We start from the raw sequence: 20,949 nt of genomic DNA on the forward strand, positions 1-20,949 counted from the left end.
TTATTAATAAAAAGGTTAAATAAATTGTGGAAAGACTAGAATTTATTTAACCTTTTTTTTATAAAAGGCCACTTTTATCTCAATTAAAACGTTTTTTCATTCGTTTTAACGCTGTTTTCAATCGAACTTATTGGACAAACTACACACAACGGATTCAACCTAACACTCCAATATGTTAATATTCAAATAACGGATTCAACATACCGAGCTTCAATACGTTTTCCCGATTCTCGCTATCTAACATTTTTTACAGGGTATCAGCTATTCTTTTCACGTTGACATGCAGAAGAAAATATTTCCGATAAATAAAGATCTTTCTAAAGACAACCTTTTGCAAAGATGCTTGGGTGGGCATACGCAAAACTCTTTTAACGCAACCGTTTGGCATTTTGCCCCAAGACATTTAAATTCTGGTTTGAATATCACTAAATTTGGTGATATTCCATAATTTAAATTAGTGAATTTAAAAGGCAGTAGTTCCTTAAAAATGTCGAAAGTATACTTTATGCTTCAGGAATATCATATTTTATACTACTGAAATAGTCAAATTTACTCTGGAAATGGTAGTTTTTACTATTTACGGACTAAAAATTTAATTAAAATAATTATAATTTTTCTAACTTGCGAAACTTGAAATATTTATTAAACAAGTTTCACCATGTCAACAAAATTACTTTTATCGATTTTTGCAGAATTAAATATAACCAGAGTGAAAGGAAATGTTTTATGAGATAATAAGACCACCAAGATTTATTTCTAGTTTTGTCCCTACTGAAAATTCCCACATGATTAATCCGAAGATGTAGAAATTCTTTTAGTGAATTGTCTTAAGGTCATGTTTCTATTTTGTATCCATCCGGAGGGCCACTACCACGACGCAAACCGACAGATGAACATACTTTTGGTATGAGAGACACATTGGAGTATCTAAACGGTTTTAATATCTGACACGCTGAAGTATTTCCATATAATTGTTTTTTTTACATTTTTGAAAATTTGTAGATGCTCCCCCCACCACTGAAGGGGGAAACTTTAAAGAAACTTTTATTTTCCTTATCAACTAAACTACAAAATATTATCGTCCCCACGATGTTCGAGTAAATCCCCATTTATCCTCCAAATTATTTAGATAGCTATCCATAGTAACATACAGCTCTTAAATTTTCCAAGTCATCTTACTGATCGCATTTAACAATTTGATAAATACATTTTTGGTCCCATAAAAATAACATAGAACATAATTTTAGTTGATTATGGGGAAAGAAATATAGGGCATATGAACTCCCGTTTGGAAAAAATTGAGTTTGATATATTATGAGGTAAGTTTTAAGGCCACAGAAAATTAAAAGGCATTAAAATAAGCTGCAACGCTTATTATTTTAATACAATTTTGCTTATTTTAATCAATTTTGGTATTAAAATAAGCAAAATTGTATTAAAATAATAAGCGTTGCAGCTTATTTTAATGCCTTTTAATTTTCTGTGGCGCCGTCCTATGACAGCGTGAAACACCGGCGTTTCACGCTGTCATGGGACGGCACCTGTAGACAAATTTTAGTCGCACAAACATCATCAGTAGGTTTAATTCCACTGGATTGTTTCCCTTGGAATGAAAAAAAAATTCCTGCAGATTTATTTGATTCAAGAGCATTTGTCCGTTTTCAACACCGAAAAAACATCCAGAAAAAGCTCGATTCTACTAGATGAGAGTGAAAAGAAATGCCTTCCTTTCAAAATAATTTTGAAGATGATAGTCTTTTTAAAGAAACCATCTCAAATAACAATAAAGAAGATGAGGAAATCACAGATGTTTCTTTAGATTTAAGCTGTAAAAGAAAAAGAACGCAAGAAAAAAATGAAAGTACATCTGTTACAAAAATTATTGATATTTTTCCCCCTAGTAAGACAGCATCAACTATATCGAGACTAAAATGTTGGTTCAAGTAAGTAAAGATTTAAATCAAAATATTATTTAGATTGTCAGAAGAACGCATGTTCTTGGTCCAAGAAAATATGGAATTCGTCTAAGAACTTAATTGACTTTTAAGAAATTTATTTATTGCAACACGAAGAACTCAAATGGCATCGTGAGTTGCACAGAATATTTGCCTTAAAACAAGCATATCTTCTCGTTCTGCATTGATGTTCATTAATTTTGCAATTGTGATAATGATGACTTTTTTTGTTTTTTTTTCTTCACATTCTATAAGAGATGTAATAACGTTTAACTCGTGCATTATATTCCACAGTGACCTATTACTTGCTGCATTTTTGTCATAAAAGCTGAACAATTTAGCTTCAAATTCGCCACGATTTACAATATTTTCGGTCATATTGTGACTGAATTAAACAAAAGTTATTTGAAAACTAAAACTTATTTTCAAAATTATTCTCTTTGGTAAATGTAAGAACAATACCTACCTCGTTTCCTCATTAGGCAATTACTAATATTTATATTAATTAACGTGTGTTGAATTATAATGTAAACAGAGTTTCTTCTAACGGCCTGAAGAATGTCAGTCTAGTAGCCCATTAGCGCAGTATTCTACTGGCCGGCCATTAGAATATAAGCCAGGATTTTGGCTAACGGCTTGAAATGTCTATCGGCCTACGACATATATATACCCACACAGCACCCAAAATTCCCTGAAACTTGACAGAGCCTTACACGGCGAGGTTAGGAAACTTCAGTCGCAAGGTTCATACAAGTTTGTGTCGATGTTTAAATGTCCACATGAAAAGAATATTTACACGAAACTTTGAGGAAATATTACACTGTAAATATTAATGTGCAATGTTCAGTAAATGTTGTGTCAATATTCACCTATACTTATTATATTAGTAAATAAAATTTTTATAACTAGGCGAAAATGTAATTTAAATATTGACACAACATTGACTGAACATTGCACGTGAATATTTATGTGTAATATTTCCTCAAAGTTTCGTGTGAATATTCTTTTCATGTGGACATTTAAACATCGACACAAACTTGTATGAACCTTGCCACTGAAGTTTTCTAACCTCGCCATGTGAGGTTCTGTCAAGTTTCAGGGAATTTTGGGAGATATATATATATATATATATATATATATATATATATGTTACGGGCAATGTGCGGGAGGCGGGCAATGTCCGAGAATGCCCGGGCATTGTCGACAATGCCCAAAATCAGTGGGCATTGTCGACATTGCCCTGTTTTTTTCGGTCAATGTCGAAAATTATTTATAAAATTCTGTTTTCTGGGCAATGTCGACAATGCCCAGTCCATTTTGGGCAATGTTGAAATGCATAAAATTTTTTAATAAAAAATAATTTGTAATATAAGTAAATATTTCATCACTTGTTAAAACTGAATAATTGAATAATATAATCAATTTAACGCTGTTTACTAAATTCTGAAGAATTTTTATTTGTGCAGTCAATTCAATGGATTTATTTGCAATCATTTTGTGTGCCCCAAAAGGAGGACTTTTCGTCATTTTACGATATCAAACATAAGTATAGACTTCATTGTGATACTCGGCTGTAATTCTTAATTTTTAATATTTAATGTACTAAAATAATGTTTTATAATTGTAAAGAAAAAAGTTTTAATAAATTTTGTACTTAATTATCAATTAATTTTATTATTTCTACAAAAATATTAATTAAGGTGAGAAAAATTTATTTGATCAACGCTTTGTTAGTACAACAAATTATTTTGCTGTCAAAAAAACGGACAGACAATTGTGCTTACATGTCTTGTGAGGAATATGAAAGTTACATTAAAAAAGTGGACCAATTAAAGTTATGCGAAAAAAAGGATTCGAGGAGTTACAGATTTTTAAAAAAATACGACACAATTTCCGTGAACGGAAACAAGAAATTAATTAGACCTATTAACAGTGACAGTGAAAATAAATATTTCGGGCATTATTTTCTAATAACATGTTACTTATTTATAATAAACAACATTGCCCAAAAATTAGTGGGCAATGTCGAAAATGCCCGGGCATTGTCAACAATGACCGGGCATTGTCAACCTTTTGTAAACGTTTTTAAAAATAAGTGGGCAATGTCGACAATGCCCACTGATTTTGGGCATTGTCGACAATGCCCGGGCATTCTCGGACATTGCCCGCCTCCCGCACATTGCCCGTAACATATATATATATTAAATAAAGAAAATATTTTCTTGACTTGAGAAAACTTAAGGAGTTCAACCAAAAAAATATTTTTCCAATACAAGTAAACATTTACTTGAATTACCCCTACCCCTCCTACACCCTTTCCTCATCCCACCATGTCTAATTCTTAAGTCAAACATTTTTATTTATTATTATTAACATTCATATTTTTTATTATTTTTTATTATTTATTTTAATAATGTTTATTTTACATACATCTTTATATTTAATTAATACTTAACACAAATACCTTGAATGAAAATTTTTCACAGTCCGAGGAACTAAATCCGGGTTGCGCGCACCAGAAGCAGTAACGTAGACCATTATGCCATCCTGACTCAATTGACGATTTTCAAAAACTCCTATTTAAGTTTCACATCCATTTGGAGAAAAATATTTTCTTGGATCAAGAATACGGGATTTGTATTGAGTAAAACATTAATTCAAAGAAAATGAATAAAACTATTTGATTCAAGAAATGAAAATTCTTCAGACATTATTTTATTATTTTGCTTAAGAATATAATATTCTTGATTGAATACTTTTTGGTACTTCGGGAAAATAAAATATTGGGTTGCGATAATAACTTTTACCAAATACTAATTTCTTAATTCAAAAATTATGAGATAATCAAGTTAAAACAAGTATTTACTTATATTAATATTCGCATTTTCTTGACTTTAGACTATATTAGCGTTGAATTAAATAAAAAATATTTTCAAGGAAACAAAAGAATGATTTCATTCAAGTTTATATCAATATTTCAACTGAAAAAACAAATTATTTCATATTATATATATATATATATATAAATTTAATAATTTTGAAAAGCCATATAATTTAATTTAGTAGGTAAATGATGTTAACCAGTATTTGGCCTAATGGCTTAATTATATTTTGTTCTTAAAATCATATGACGCGTTTCGATACAGTATACTGTATATATTTATATATATAATAATATATATGTATGATCTTGACTTAATATATTTTACATTTCATAGAAGTCAATTAACTTTTTAGACGAATTCCATATTTTCTTGGACCAAGAATATGCGTTCTTCTGACAATCTAAATAATATTTTTTTTCTTTGTTTCTTGTTTTCAAGTAAATACTGTAAAAAAATTTTCGAAATTTTAGTTTCGATATAGAGGGTGCTGCCTTACTAGGACTAAAACGTCACACGTATGGAGAAGTTCTCATAACAGAAGAAGTTTCATCGTACGTCAGATATCGAACAAAAGAAAAAAAGAAAAGAAAGAAGAAGAAGAAGAATGCTTGGAGCATTACGTAAAGAACGAAAGGACGGAAAAGAAAAATGAAGGAAGGAGAACATCAGAGATGGAACAAGAGATGGAAATTGAAATAGAAAAATGTCTTCAAGAAGTTGGAGAACACGTTATTTTTCAGTATGAGGGATCATACTTTCCAGAAAAAATAATTAGTCATGGAAAGCGGTGTAGAAATTTCTACAATGCAAAAAAGTGTAAAGTCGTGGAAATGTCCAACAACTCCTGATATAATGATATGTCTTCGGGAAGATGTTATTGGTCACATTGAAATGTATTTCAAAAAAAGGATTTTATATAGTCCCTGCAATGGCAAAGTGTGGTTGGATCTAGACGTCTCATCAAAGTTACTTTATCATTTTTATTTATAGAAAGACATACTTAATATATCATTGGTAAGATATTACTAGCCATATTTCCAGATAGCACGTAAGCTTGCAGCAACCTTGTGGCAAGCTTGCCGCGCAATATTGCCAACCTTGTACGGCAAGCTTGCCGCAAGTTTCAAATGCCCCACCTAACCCAAGCTTGCATGGTAAGCTTGCCGAAAGATTGCAGTGTAAGGTTACTGCAAGATTGCACAGTAAGGTTATCGCAAGATTGCGTGGTAAGCTTACCGAAAGATTGCAGTGAAAGGTTACTGCAAGATTGCATGATAAGATTACCGCAAGCTTGCACGGTAAGCTTGTGGCAAGGTTGCCAATAACCTTCCCCAATCAGCACAGAAGTTTACATTGAAAATGAGCACTATGCGCACTTGCAATCACAAGCACTTACGGCTGCGCAGTAAATTTTTTTGACCATCCAGGAAATGGTGCTCAATGTATGTAAAAAAATTAATTTTCTCCCCCCAAATTTTTTTTGTTATATTACGCAAGCTTGCACCAAGCTTGCCATAAGGTTGTCAAGCAAACTTACATGGCAAGCTTGCTGCAACCTTCTGTGCTGATTGGCAAGGTTATTTGGCAACCTTGCACCACCCTTGCGAGAAGCTTACCGTGCAAGCTTACTGAGCAATCTTGCAGTAACCTTATACTGCAATCTTTCGGCAAGCTTACCATGCAAGCTTGGGTCAAGTTGGATATTTGAAGCTTGCCGCAAGTTTGCTGCAAGCTTACGTGCTATCTGGGTTATGGCAAAGAGACAAGTTATCAATCTTGAGAAATCCCTACCTTATCGTACGCGGAACGAATAAATATGGCAACCATATTAGGATTATTTTTTTGACTTCCTGTACCCGATGTTTCTCTTAAGACATTTCCAGAAATATACTTTTTTTGTCATCAAGTAGTTATTGCGCTTTTGATTATAATAGACATTTTTTTACGGATATTAACTATAGTTTAAAATATTTTTGTTTATAAATTAATTTTTGCAACATTAACCTCTAAAGTTAAATTTTAAACACCGAAAAGTGCGTGTAAAGAAGCTCTTTTTAAAACGGTGTGTAAAGTGATTCACTTTACGTACTGAAATTTACTTTACGCACTGCGAAATTTACTTTAGGCACCGGAATTTTCCTCACAAATATATAAGGATTGTTTTAGACCATACAAAACCACAAAATTAAAAAACGAACTTTACTTTTAAATTTATACACTCCTGCTTAATGATATTTTTCCTGATCTTTGATTGATTTATTTAATTCTATACAATCGAAATTATTCTAATAGAGAGTTGGAATTCTTCATAATAGGTACTCAACTTTAGAGGTGGGTGTTGCAAAAAATGTTGTATGATACACGTGCGTAAATCTGATTATACTCGTGTGATTTGCATCACTCGTATAATCACTCACTTTACGCACTTGTATCATAAATAACTATTTTGCTAGAACATGTGTACATAATTGTCAGATTAAGCTACCCATTATTTTGAAAAAGCATCCGCTAGAGGCACTTCGAGCGACTTTATATATAGATACACGGAGAGAAAAATCAAGTTGCGCTTACTAGAGACTCATGCGTAGCCCAAACTTTGTTATAGTTTACGTATATTTACTTTAGAGTGTCCAGTAAACGCAACTTGATTTTTTTCTCCATGTATTTCAGAACTCTTTTGGGATTAGCGGTCTACTGACTTTTATCTACTTCGTCAGACATTTTGGTTTTTATTTCTCTTTCTATCGTGTTAATTAAAGAAAGACGAAAAAGGAAAATGGTTGTCCGAAGTAGGTAAACACAAGATGGCATATTGAAGTTTAGCCAATCCCATCTTGAGATAACTTTTTTTGACACTATATTAAACAAGTGGTGTTTACACCCCGAAAAATATATTATATTTAGAAAAATATGTATTTTGAAGCAGATTTGATAAGAAAATTATATTACATTTCTTATATTTATAAATATAGGAAAATAAAAAATAATATAATTAGAAAGGTTTCTTGAATGAAACATACTTTAAAAAATAAAAACAAATCGAATGTTCTATTTATTTACTAAATATAGAAGTCTTTATAATTATTAAAAAATTATAAAAATAATAAGAACTTGTCATTAATATTTCATATATTTTATTATTTTTAAGCTTTGTAATATACTCGAAACGATTCGACTTAGTAGAAGCTACTTTGCGGATATTATGCATGACAGATGGAAAAGATGGAATGCACTCTCTGGAAATACAAGAAAACTTTTTGGAACTCGTAAAAAGTCGTGATGTTGAGGTAATATTTTTTCACATTATGATTATATAATGTTTAGAATTTAAAGTAAACAAAAAAAAACGTATATTTGTTCTCAGGCTTTGGATGGAAAATATCTATATATAGAATTCAGTGGAAATCTTGTTCCTGTTACAAAGTCTGGTGTACAGTTGAAATTTATCTTTAAATCTTTTCGACAAAACCGGATATCGTTTCATGTAAAAGTGAAAGATCCAACTTTAGATCCTGTCGCAAGAATGCTTTTTATGAGAGAACCTAAAGTAGCTAAAGGAGAACCTCCTCAGCAACCAGTTTGTGTACTAAATATTGTGCTTCCAGAGATATATAATGATTCAGTATTAAAAAGCAAACGATTAGGTTCGTAAAATATATTTTTATTTACTAATAGATAACAATATTTTAATACCACAGCACCTGTAATTGCAGCTTAAAAATTACTACTGTTTCTGATATATTTACCCAAATAGCAAGAATACATGCATATTGCTAGACATTTCGCTCGCACGCGTGCCAATTAACCAGCACGGCGTGACATCATTTGAGCACGCAGATGCGTCCTCATATGTGACGCACGGCGTGTGTGTCGCACGCGTGACGTTGAAATGCATGTTTAGTGCATTGAATTTCTATTTAAAAAATTTATTTAATTTTTAAATTATAGTATTTAAAAATCTATTTAATAGATAAAAATATGTAAATATAAAATAATACTTTTTATTTCACACTATTATTATTTTATTTTTCACTATTCTTATTATTATAAAAGTATAATTGAAATAACAGTAAGCCAGGTGAAGATGTTCACGTAGAAGTACGCCTAGAAATTCTTATGAATTTACACGTAAATTTCCGTGTGAACATTTTCACCTAGCAGAATATTGAGTTAATGTTCCCAATATTGATATAAGTTTTTATATAAAGTGTCTGTTGCATAAATCATATAATATAACTGATAAAATTAAACTCAATTCAAACATTTTTCCTTTTGGAGAAAGATTTTCTCGCCCTCACTGTATCCGGATATTCAGAATATTCAAGAAAAACTCTATAGGGATATCATTAATATTTATTCTATTATAAATTCCCTCCTCTTATTTTAATACATTATATTTTTTAAAAAAAAGTTTTTATTTCAGAAACTTGTTCTCACTCATTATTCCTCTTACATAAAAGTTGCATGAGCTAATTATTTACAAACTTAATAATTTGCGGGTGATAGTCTTAATATATATGAGGCATTTTACGTATAATGTCCCAACTAAAAATTTTAATTTCTCAAAACAACTGACACTAAGGAAAATTGTTGACCTATCTGGTGTCAACAAAACCAGTTGTAAATTCAGATGTTCATTACATGAACATTTTGCTTCCTCTTTACGATCAGCAAAAAAATTTGCATTAACATTGAAATAAACATATAAAAATAATATAATAATATAAATATTACAGTATCTATACATTTGAGTAAAATTTAAAGAATTAATGGAAGTTAGAAAATCAAAAATTTATATTTTAACCGAAATTTCTAAATATTAATGAAAAATAATATATAATTTATAATTATTTACAATTATATCGATTCGTTTTAATGCAAGGAACACAATTATTTTATATTTAAACATGAATTTAAATAAATATAAAATTTTTCAACTAAAATGTGTATTTTCTATTTTTTAACTTTCATTAATTTATTCAATTTACCTCAAATGTAAATATTATATATAATAATCGATTCGTTTTCATGCAAGGAATACAATTATTTCATATATAAACGCATGGTACCCTACTGTTAATTCCCATATGAGATCCTATATAAGATCGCTATTATGGTTTATTATATGAGATTCTATACGAAATCTTATAAGGATATCTCTTAAGAAGAATCTCATCAGTGCCCATATAGGATTTCATATAGGATCCCATATGGGGTCGAAATTTGAAAAATAAAATTTGCGAATATCTCAAAAACGGTAAGGGATACGCAAAATCTAACAAAATTTTGAGATCATTTTATATAAAGCAAATATATTTTATGTTTAAAATCTAAAATATATCTCACATTATTTTACAAAATAACTACTACATATTCCCATGTGGGATCCTATATTAGATCTCATATAGAATTCAATATGGACACTCATGAGATTTTTCTCATGTCCATATTCTTGGATTTCTTGTAACCTTCATTTTATTTCTTGGATTCTTGTAAGATCTCATGTGAGAAACCATAAGTGATCTTATATACAGGATCTCATATGGGAATTTACAATAGGGTAATGACTATTTTAATCTTACGCGAAGCAACATTGCATTAATATTACCATTTATTTTTTTTAATGCAATAGAATTAAAATTATTACAATCTTTTTTCTCCGACAATATTATTTATAAATATTAATTTATTAAAAGAATTCTCTTGAACTCCAAAACTTTGAAGTTGACTAACAATTTTATTTAATAAGAGAAAGTATTGTTTGTAACGAAGTAGAAGATATTATTAAATGACAAAAATTAAACATTTGTTTTTCAGTCGTTGAAGACTCGAACAAAATGGCTCAAAATTCTGATATCATGAATCCGAAATCTTTATCAGATCACAAAGAGAAGTGCGATGAGCCAAAATCGACTTCTCCATTGGAGAAGAAGGTTTTAAATGATAAGCTGCAAAAAAAACTGACAGGTACAAAATCTTTCATTTATTTTACATTTTTGTTGTTAAAGTTAAGGTAGAAAAGAAAAAAAAGAAGAATAAAGCAACCTTCATTTCATCGATAACATAAGAGTCGCAGAAGGTTTCTCAATGAAACCTAAATGTATTAAATGCAATTAGCTAGGCTCATATATAGTCGTCGTTCGATATGAGACTGTTTTTTCTATATTTTCATTTAGGAAGAAAAGTAAATCCTCTTATGACTTAAGAAGCCATACGGCTTCTCTAACTCGGTTAAGGGTAATGTATCAACAAATCGCAATGACCGAGGGTCGAGTTTCGTTGTCAGTAATCAACTGCTTGCATACTATTTACCATCAACTAGTTTATTGAAAAACATACTTGTGAAATTCATACTACAACAGTGAGTTTCTTAGTTACTTTATTTGTTGCATTTTAATTTATTTTTTTTTTTTTTTTGGTTCAAATTAATTTAGAGAATTTAATTTTCTTTTCAGGATTAATAATATTAAATTTTATTTTAACTAAAAAAAATTCAATTCTATAATGGAGTCGGAATGTAAAAGTAAAGAAATGTCAACAAATAATTGTTTACTAAATCAAGGGAGATGTGGAAATGTAGCTACTACACAAGTTAAACGCAAAACTAGGTCGACTCGAAGGCGTCTGAATGCTTTAATGAACAATACTTCGTTACATTTCTCCGATACTGATTCTGAAGGAGAATTAACAATTATAAATCCAATAGGAAAAAATAATACTTTCACTAAAGTCAATTCTGATTCTCAAAACATACCGAATCCCGTTGTTTCAGTAACTGTAGATGGAGTTGAATATCAAGAACCCGAGTATGTGCATCAGGAACATTTATATTTAACAAAAGAACGTCGTAGCAGTTTCGTAGATAACTTAACTGACGTTGATGAAATTTATACAAGTGATGTTGAAACACAAGATGCCGTAAAAGTAAATCCTATTAAAAATAGTTTAAATGTGATGTTTAATGGTCATCAGGGAGAAACTGACGTTGAAGATTTAGCGTACGAGGATGGTGAAGAACCAGGTCCAATATGTGTTGAAGCTCGATCAGATATTTTTACTGATTTTAATGGAGAAACTATTACTACAAAGGAGGGAGATGGGCCATTTTCGGTTGAAGTGAGAAATCAAATTTGTACAGCAAGAGAACAAGAAGTCATTTCTAAAATGCCGGATATTATTGTCATGCCGACGACTGATAGTGAAGATATGGATGCCTCTGACGAAGATGAGGAAGAAGGAGCTTGTGGACTTCAAGAGGAAATAGTTTTGGATGGACTTGCAACTTCACAAATCGTTATGAAAAATCTTAATAAAATGGATAATCTACTTAATGTTGCCAAAGATGTTTCAGACGATGGAATTAGCGATAGTCACACTGATGTGGAAGATCTGGAGTAAAATAACTTTGAAATTAGATAAAAGAAACAGAAAACAAAGTATATATGCGCAACTGATGACCTCGGTTATGATATTAAGAAAATGAAAGAATTTGATAACTGAAATTAATTTCGTGTTAATGTAAACTGCAGGAAAAAATTATTTTGAAACAATTTTACAATACTCTTTTTCATCTTTTAATTTTACGGATTTAGTATTATTCAGTCTAAAGTTTAAACATTTACAAATAATGTTCTTTAATTTTGAATTATTCTTATTTACTATGAAATTTATTCGGAAAGATTCCGGTTTAGTATCAAACCAATGGAACAGAATTGAAAAATATATTTTTTAGTAAAGTGTACATAAAATATAGTTCACTTAAGTCAAGAATCTGTTCAACATTTATTTTGAAATCTAAAAGATGTTTGATGCTGTACGGAACTCAGTTAGGTAAATTGGCTCCACAAAATTGTAGATTTAGAAAACTTATTACAAACTAATATTTTATAAAGATCTTCAGAAATAAAGTACAGTTTATTTACAGAATTTATTTATAAAAAACATAATAAATTATTATTAAAGTATCGATGTTGAAACATGTCGATTTCTATCAATGGAAGCATAATTGTTTGCCAAAAAATATAATGTTTTTTTTTCTTTTTGCTCAGTAGTTACTCATCTTACAGATATTATGAAAACAATGATTTTTTATTAATGATTTACATACTGTTTAACAAAAATTTTTTATTACAATTTTAATAAATTTGTTTTTTCTTCAAAGAAAGAAAAATGTTCTGCCAGAAGGCAAACACTAAAATGCTTACAACACGTTCTTTCAGATATCTATGTAAGCCGATGAATTTTCATAAACCGATATGTTGCAAATTTCCCTAACAAGTTTGTTAGGAAAGCGTAATAATTAAAGATTGCGTTAAAAAAACTAATACCATTAATAATAATTTTTTATTTTTTGAGATTGAAAATTAATAATATTAACTTTAAAGGAATAATTTTTACACTTATTTAATATTTTTTTTAAAGAACTGTTGTAGATTGTATTATATCTTAATACAATATTGAATTTATTATATTTAAAAACTGTTTTCGTTTTTAGATTTTAAACTTTTGTGATAAGAAAAAGAACATTTTTTACTTCTTCTACAATTTTTGTTTTTTGTAGATATGAGTAATAAAAGTTATGTGCTGATAATTTAAAAATATTGATAACAATGATGATAAAACAGAAAATATTTTTACATTTTTGTGGGAGAAAAGTGATAAACCTTTAACAAATGTGATATGTAGGAAATGAAAGAAGGCCATTTTTAGAAAGAATAGGTATTTTTTTATTTCATCTGTAACAGAAATTTTTAATTTAAAGAAACCAAAGATTAGATTGAATATTCTGTACAGAACTTATATTTTTGAGAAGAAAATGGTAACACTGGAATTTTAAATATTTTATATGAAGATGAATATGTACCTAACAGGCGTATGTTAGTTAGGTGTAAATTGAATCGGTTTGATAGTCAGATCAAAAATTGATAGTGTAAACTGAAAAAAAATTTTGTCAACTCTTACCACATAAAAATCTTAAATTTAGTTAAAAAAATTGTCAAATTTTTCTAAATGTTTTAAGAATTTTGTATCCTTGATTTTTAAAGTATTTACAATAGTCAACCCAGACAAATATTCGCAAAATGTCTTATAATTCTTTAAAAAATCTTGTTACTCAAGGATACTTGAGGTTGATGAATTGATATTATTTATCAACATACACCACTATTACAACATGTTTTAAAAATTTAACAGTTTTTTATTCACTTATTATTAACAAAATCTTTTTATGGAATGAGAGCTGAAAAAATTGTTTTTTACGTACCTTAACAGATGATATTTAAAGAATAGTATATTGTGCATCTAGGGAGGAAAATGGTTGATTTCCACGAGTGTGAAGTTTGCAGTTCGAGGTGTAGCGAGCGCACGAGCGAAGACGAGAACTGTAAACACACGAGCTGGGAATCATTTTCCTCCCGAGTTGCACATACTATTTTTTCTAACACACGTATACCGAAAGTACAAATATTTAATAAAGCATTGAACACAATTATTAATTTTTGAATGAAACTTTAATAATATTTTGTCGAAAGTTCAGAATATAACTTTTCGTAAATTGATAACCTGTCAGTATTAACAATTTATATTATAAAACAAAATCAAATTCTTCATTTCAATCCATCAGTAACAATACCGGGAGGAAAAGACATACTTTTCTCCCGCTACACAGGTAAGAAATGATGTACTTTCGGTGCGTGTGTTAAAAAAAATTTATTTAACTCAATAAACCTGGTTTTTAAGGTAACTATTATATGTCACTGATGAAATATAGATATTATGCATTTTAATAAAGCAAAGTATAATTTAAACTTATCGTAGACTTCTTTGTATAAAAAGAAATGTCGTTTGTATTAAAGATATTTAGTTTGAATGTATACGTACGTTACGTTTTCATCTCTAACGTACTGCATTCTGCGTTCGTTTTCTCTAACATTCATTCAAAATATAAATATATAATAATAACAAAAAAATTGTAAGCATGCTGTAAACACTGTTGAAAAAATTAAAATATTATAAGTATTATTATGGTTTTTTGAAATTTCATTTCTACATTCCCTATTGAAAATTCCTGTGAAGGAACACATACAGGATCCTATTTCGAGTTCCTTCGTAACTTCCCTCGTATGTTCATATGTGGTTGACTACACAGGATCCTGTAAGGAACTAGTGTGTGAACTATCATGGTTTTCCACATGTTGAAAATAATTCCAACAGGGGATCTCACGATTTTTCCTGTATAAGATTATGTACAATTTTTTTTATAAACAACTTTTAATGTAAGATCCTACGTAGAATCCGAGAGATGATCTTGCGTGTGTTTCTTCACGAGATCCTTTTTACGAAATGTTGTATAAAAGTGTTCCCCCACAGTACCCTTAAAGTGTTCCTAAATAGGTTCCTGCATGGTAACCTTAATAAGATCATTTATACTATTTTGTTGCTAAATAGTGAGTGTTCCTACGTGGTATCCTTTGAAGTTTCCGTCATAAGTTCGTACGTGCCTTGCTTTTGGTAAGTAGTGTGTGTTCCTACATGATATCCTTCGATGTTTTCTTCACTAGTTCGTACCTACCAGTACTCTTTATTAGTGTGTTACTATGTGGTATCCCTAGAAGTTTCTTTCACAAGTTCCTAAGTACCTTGCTCTTGGTAAGTAGCATGTGTTCCTACGTAGAAACTTTTAAAGTTTCTTTAACGAGTTCGTTTCTACATCGTTACAAGCATATATTCTTACGTGTGATCCTTAGTATGTTGACCCTATTGAAAATTCCTATAAAGTTTCCCACGTGTGATCCTTTAAAATGAATCTATTAGGATATAGTTTATATAGTTTTCTATATAGTTTCCTACATAGGATCCTACAAAGGATGTCACCAAAAATGAAAATTAAAAAAGATTTTGATTATTTTTTTTTATTTATATCATTGTTGCCTTGCTTGTTTTTCGATTTCTAGTATTCTGGAGAAATATTTGAAAATAAATTTGGAGGGACTGGGGATTGAACCCAGGTTCGACGCGCGCTAGCTAAAGACCCTACCCTATTGAAAAAACACGTATAATTATACGTATAAATATACTTGTCTATATTTTATAATATTTAGGTATATATTAATAAACAAAAATATATTCCATATTTATATATTCCTAAATATTAAAAATTATAGATACGTATAATTATACGTATAATTCTTGTTTCAAATTCGTATGTCTTATTATACGTATAATTATACGTGTTTTTTTCAATAGGGTATATACACAAACCTAACCACCGACTGCAGAGAAAAACGAAACTATATAGAAAACTATATCCTAATAGATTCGTTTTAAAGGATCACACGTGGAAAACTTTATAGGAATTTTCAATAGGGTCAATATACTAAGGATCACACGTAAGAATTTATACTTGTAACTATGTAGGAACGAACTCGTTAAAGAAACTTTAAAAGTTTCTACGTAGGAACACATGCTATTTCGCAACAAAATGGTATACCTAAATAATCTTATTAAGATTATCATGTAGGAACCTATTTAGGAACACTTTAAGGGTACTGTGGAGGAACACTTTTATACAACATTTCGTAAAAAGAATCCTGTGAAGAAAAACACATGCAAGATCATCTCTCGGATCCTACGTAGGATCTTACATTAAAAGTTGTTTATAAAAGAACTTGTACATGATCTTATACAGGAAAAATCGTGAGATCCCTTGTTGTAATTATTTTCAATATGTGGGTAACCATGATAGTTCACACACAAGTTCCTTACAGGATCCTTTGCAAAAGGATCCTTTGTGGTAAACCACATATGAACATACGAGAAAAGTGTTCTTTCACAGGAATTTTCAACAGGGTTTTATGTTGTAAATTTTATTGACTAAGAAAATAACAATCCAAAAAAATACCTGGTATCATAAATTTTTGAACTTTTATTTGCGCCTAAGAAATTGAAAATATTCATATTCTCAACGACTTGAAGTAAAATACGAAGGCAAAATCTTATACGAGTGTTTTTTTTCTAATTTTATTTCTTGACGTCAAATATTACAATAATTTTTCAATGTCTTGGGCGCAAATGACGGTTCGAAAATTCAGGATACCTGCTACTAATAATCAATTATTGTTAATTCCATCATTGTGATATAAAAAATTTGCAAAAGTGACTTTTTTTTGTCAATAACTTACTTCATGTTTCAAAAATAATAGAAAAAAATTATAATCACTTACAACTTTTTATGTCAATTAAGCGTATCCAGAAGTTAAATTTTCTTAACTGTTTATAAATTAATGAACTGAAGCCTTTAAATTAACTGCGCGTAATAACGTAGTAAAAGTTTTTGAATACTTTTATGTATACTCTTATAGTCCTGTCTGCAAATCGATAATGAAACCATTATGGTCCTTGGATAATAATGAGTGTATCTCCCACCATTACCAATCGAAGTGGAAAATAAAGGGAAACTTAGGATGCGTCGATACAGGTATAGCGTAGATTAATTACAATAGGCATGAGGTAATTAAAGAGACAGTATCCAATTAACTCCTGTCGCTCATAAACAATAGAAGCAAAAAAAACCCATACCGAGGACACCCTTTCTTCTACGTTAGGACTCAAACCCGCGATTTGAACATATTTAGTAAAGAAATTGGAACAAGTTCATGTAAAAGTTCATCTACAAATTTAAGTACATTTTCTTGAATTACATATGATCCTGTACATGTTCATGGATCAATTATTGTTTCTCAAATTTTTAGTATAAAATTTTTTTATACATGAGCATGTGCACGGTTATATGTAATTCAAGAAAATGTTCATGAACTTGTTCCAATCTCTTATACTGAATATGTATAATTTTCTGTACAGGAACTGACCAGAACAGGTGAAAGTTCATCTGCTGATGAACTTGTAAAAAAATTTTTTCAAGATCTTCTTCAGGGATTTTTAAAAGAAGAAAGGGTTTTTATCTGTCATTCTCACCCATTCTCTTATTCTCTTTAGTTTAACAGACTCTTATATTAATTATCTTTTCATATTTCCCATACGGTATACCTCCTTTAGAAGTAACTTGCTTGTCAAATTTATAAAATTGCTTTTTAAATATTATAAAAAAATTAAGTATTCTAATCTAGCCTAAAACAAGTTTGTACTGAGGATCCCTATTACGTGTGTTGGCACTTAAGTCACAAGACCCATTGCATCTATCCCCGTTAAACTCGATCTCAGTCTCCCTCCCTAAAGTACTGTCATCACAGAAAATTAAAAGGCATTAAAATAAGCTGCAAAGCTTATTATTTTAATCCAATTTTGCTTATTTTAATACCAAAATGGATTAAAATAAGCAAAATTGGAATAAAATAATAAGCGTTGCAGCTTATTTTAATACCTTATAATTTTCTGTGATTTCCAAAAGTCCAGTAACTCTTCAGCCGTGGGCTTGCGAATCCAATCTGGGTCTGCAAATGCGTCTTCCCAGTATTGATACCTTACTGCCGTAAACTCTGGATAGTAACATAAAATATGAGTCGAGGATTCTTCTTCCGCGTCACACAATCTGCATCTAGGTGAGACGTTTCTACCTATTTTGTGCTGATGATAGTTTAGGAGGTCATGTCTCGTAAGCAACCTAACCACTGTCCTAACTCTGATGTTGTTTCAATAGAGACTCGGAAAAGCCCCTGTTGAGTTTTAATCCCAACAAATCCTTGGCCTGTCTACCTACAGTGGTCTTCGACCACTTTCCCTACGTCCAATGCCTTTCAGCAATCCGAAACTAACTTTGATTCAATAGTCAGATTTTTCAGGGTGTGCAAAGCTGGGGTGACTATCCCAATCCTTTCTCGAGGAAATAATGGTCTGAAAGCAAGCTTTGAATTTCACTCTTTTGACCATTTTGTCTTGTTGTTGTTCCAAACCCAGTGGGCAAAAAACCATTTTTGTTTTAAAAACGTTTTAAGAAAGTTTTTAGAACGTTTTATGCCTACCAAATAATGTTGTAGAACATTATTCGAACATCTATGTTCTTAAAATGTTTTAGAACATTATTTGACAGACATGAAACGTTTTTAAAACGAACATGGTTTTTTGCCCACTGGCCTCCTAGCTCTCCATTTGTCCTGTGCTTGAAGTCTACTCATAGTAAGAGCAGCCTTTTTAACTGTTAAAATGTGTGGATGTTCTTCTGCCAGGAAGAAACTTAGGGTCAAAGTTGGTGTGGTTCTCAGCGCGCCAGTCATCCCTCTAAACACCATTGCCTGCAATTGCTCAAGCTTCGTTTTCATCGTTTTCAACTGGCTTCTAATCTACCAAACAACTGCTGCATGCATGCAGAAACCTTATCAATAGAACCATTGAATCGATCCAATGAACCATACTTGGTTTTAGACCCCAAGATGATACAATTGCCCTCCTGCAAACCCAAAAATTAATGCATAACCTACTATATTAATACTCTAAGTGCTTCTTCAAGGTCAGCTTCTTACCCGGCAAGAAGCCTGGAATAGAAAATAATTACAGTTACATATTCTATTTCATATTGCACACTTTACGAAAACGGAATTAAATGGGATTCAAGTTTGCTGCTGGCCGGGTATCCAGAATAACTTCTAGATATTTAAAAGAGTAAGAAAAAGAAACTTCTATTCCATAAAATACTGGTTTCTTAACAGTGGGAACCTTGTATTTCCTAGTGAAGATAACAATATCTGTTTTCTCTGTATTTACAGAAAGGCCAGTTCGTACACACCATCTTTTGACGATCCCTAATACCCTTTCTGTTAACTCTTAGAGTGTCTCTAACGAATGTCCTCTCACAATAATTAGAAAATCATTATCGTAGCTCTGTCTATAAAATCAATATATACATGTGTACAATTTAAAAATGTTATTAAACTCATTTTGCTCTAAAATAAATATTTTTACCGCAAAGAGTGTATACGCAAGGTTACTATGCTTTTTAGAAACCTGGAAATAATACAAAAAAGTTTTTTTCAAAGCACTTCATAAGAATTAAAATAAGCCACTCCAATAAAAATTATTATTGAAATTATCACGCGTGATAAAAGCAAGTATTATTATCGAACCCTTGTATATTAACAGCTCGTCATACTAAGCTTGCGTACTTATTGTATTTTATAGATTTCACTGACGACTAAATGTTAAAAAATGTAAGAAATTTAGTTAATTATTTTATTATAATAAAAATAATATGAATATGTTTCTTGGTTGTTGCAGAGACTGCCACATTCCAAGATTCCTTTGCAAAAAAAACGGCTTATCCCCTTGAATCTGTAGATGCTAGTTACCTTAATAAAATGAATGATGAAGAAGACGATTTAATCTTAGAAAAGCAAACTTATTCGGAAAAAAGAAAGTTTTGGGAGGACATTACAAAAAAGCGAAATAGTTATCAAAGATCAGAATCGGAAATTTCAAAATCCTCTCAGCTTACTTTTAATGAGAGTGACAGTGAGAACATTCCAAATGTAGCTTCAGAAGAATATACCCCTGCTTTTTCAGGAAGATCATCCGAGACTTTAGAAGATATGAATATTCCAGATATTTCAGAGTGTTCTGTTGCAGAAAAGGCTCACTATTTTGAAGAACAAATTCAAAAGGAAATTTCTAATGTTAAGATTTTACATAAGTCACAAGAATGTTTAAAAGAAAAAGAAAAGAATATTATTGCAAGCAAAATAGATACAGGTAAGATTAATTTAAGGGGAGAGATAGATTTAGAACGACCTAGGTTTTGTTGAATCTTATCAAAAATTTTAGGTCATTTTGTACACATATTAAATTGCATTCACAAATTGTTAATGATTTTATTAAAGTTCATGGTAAACGTTCTCCTTAAATTTTGAGTACCTTTTTAAAGTCATAGTTTTTATCTGAAATAATTAATTTTTTCAGTTTTTGAGGTTGACTTAGAGCGTAGGTACATAAGGAAACTAAATTACAATCGAAAGGATTGGTTAAAAATTCTTTGAGCTAGAGTATACACAAATACAAAAAATTTCGTTTCAAGAAAAAATCATTTGAAAAAAAACTGAAAACAACAACACAGAAAATTATAAGGTATTAAAATAAGCTGCAACGCTTATTATTTTAATCCAATT

The 20,949-nt window shown here is 30.3% G+C and overlaps 2 protein-coding genes across 5 annotated transcripts in view; both read left to right on the forward strand.

Annotated features, from left to right (window-relative positions):
- LOC127278965 (ankyrin-3-like) overlaps positions 1-20,949 on the forward strand; it is a 117,847-nt gene that overhangs the window by 85,909 nt on the left and 10,989 nt on the right. For 3 of the 4 annotated variants that reach the window (XM_051300958.1, XM_051300956.1, XM_051300957.1), the window contains 4 exons: positions 7,989-8,127; positions 8,205-8,484; positions 10,658-10,807; positions 20,066-20,536. In XM_051300958.1, coding sequence (XP_051156915.1) covers positions 7,989-8,127; positions 8,205-8,484; positions 10,658-10,807; positions 20,066-20,536 — 1,040 coding nt within the window. Of the gene's footprint in view, positions 1-7,988; positions 8,128-8,204; positions 8,485-10,657; positions 10,808-11,016; positions 11,202-20,065; positions 20,537-20,949 lie in introns of those variants that run through there. The other variant, XM_051300959.1, reaches the window with a different exon arrangement.
- On the forward strand, positions 11,056-14,860 carry LOC127278972 (uncharacterized). Its single transcript, XM_051300982.1, has 2 exons — positions 11,056-11,201; positions 11,296-14,860. Exon 2 carries the CDS (start codon positions 11,345-11,347, stop codon positions 12,236-12,238), a length of 894 nt encoding a protein of 297 aa, XP_051156939.1. The 5' UTR covers positions 11,056-11,201; positions 11,296-11,344; the 3' UTR covers positions 12,239-14,860.

The sequence above is a fragment of the Leptopilina boulardi genome, unplaced genomic scaffold (genome assembly GCF_019393585.1).
Source record: "Leptopilina boulardi isolate dan_hultmark-lab unplaced genomic scaffold, ZJU_Lbou_2.1 LbouV2_213, whole genome shotgun sequence".
NCBI classification, from domain to species: Eukaryota; Metazoa; Arthropoda; class Insecta; order Hymenoptera; family Figitidae; genus Leptopilina; species Leptopilina boulardi.

Bases quoted from the DNA above. Each gene is read 5' to 3' on its own strand.
- LOC127278972 (XM_051300982.1), top strand. From the start codon at position 11,345: ATGGAGTCGGAATGTAAAAGTAAAGAAATGTCAACAAATAATTGTTTA.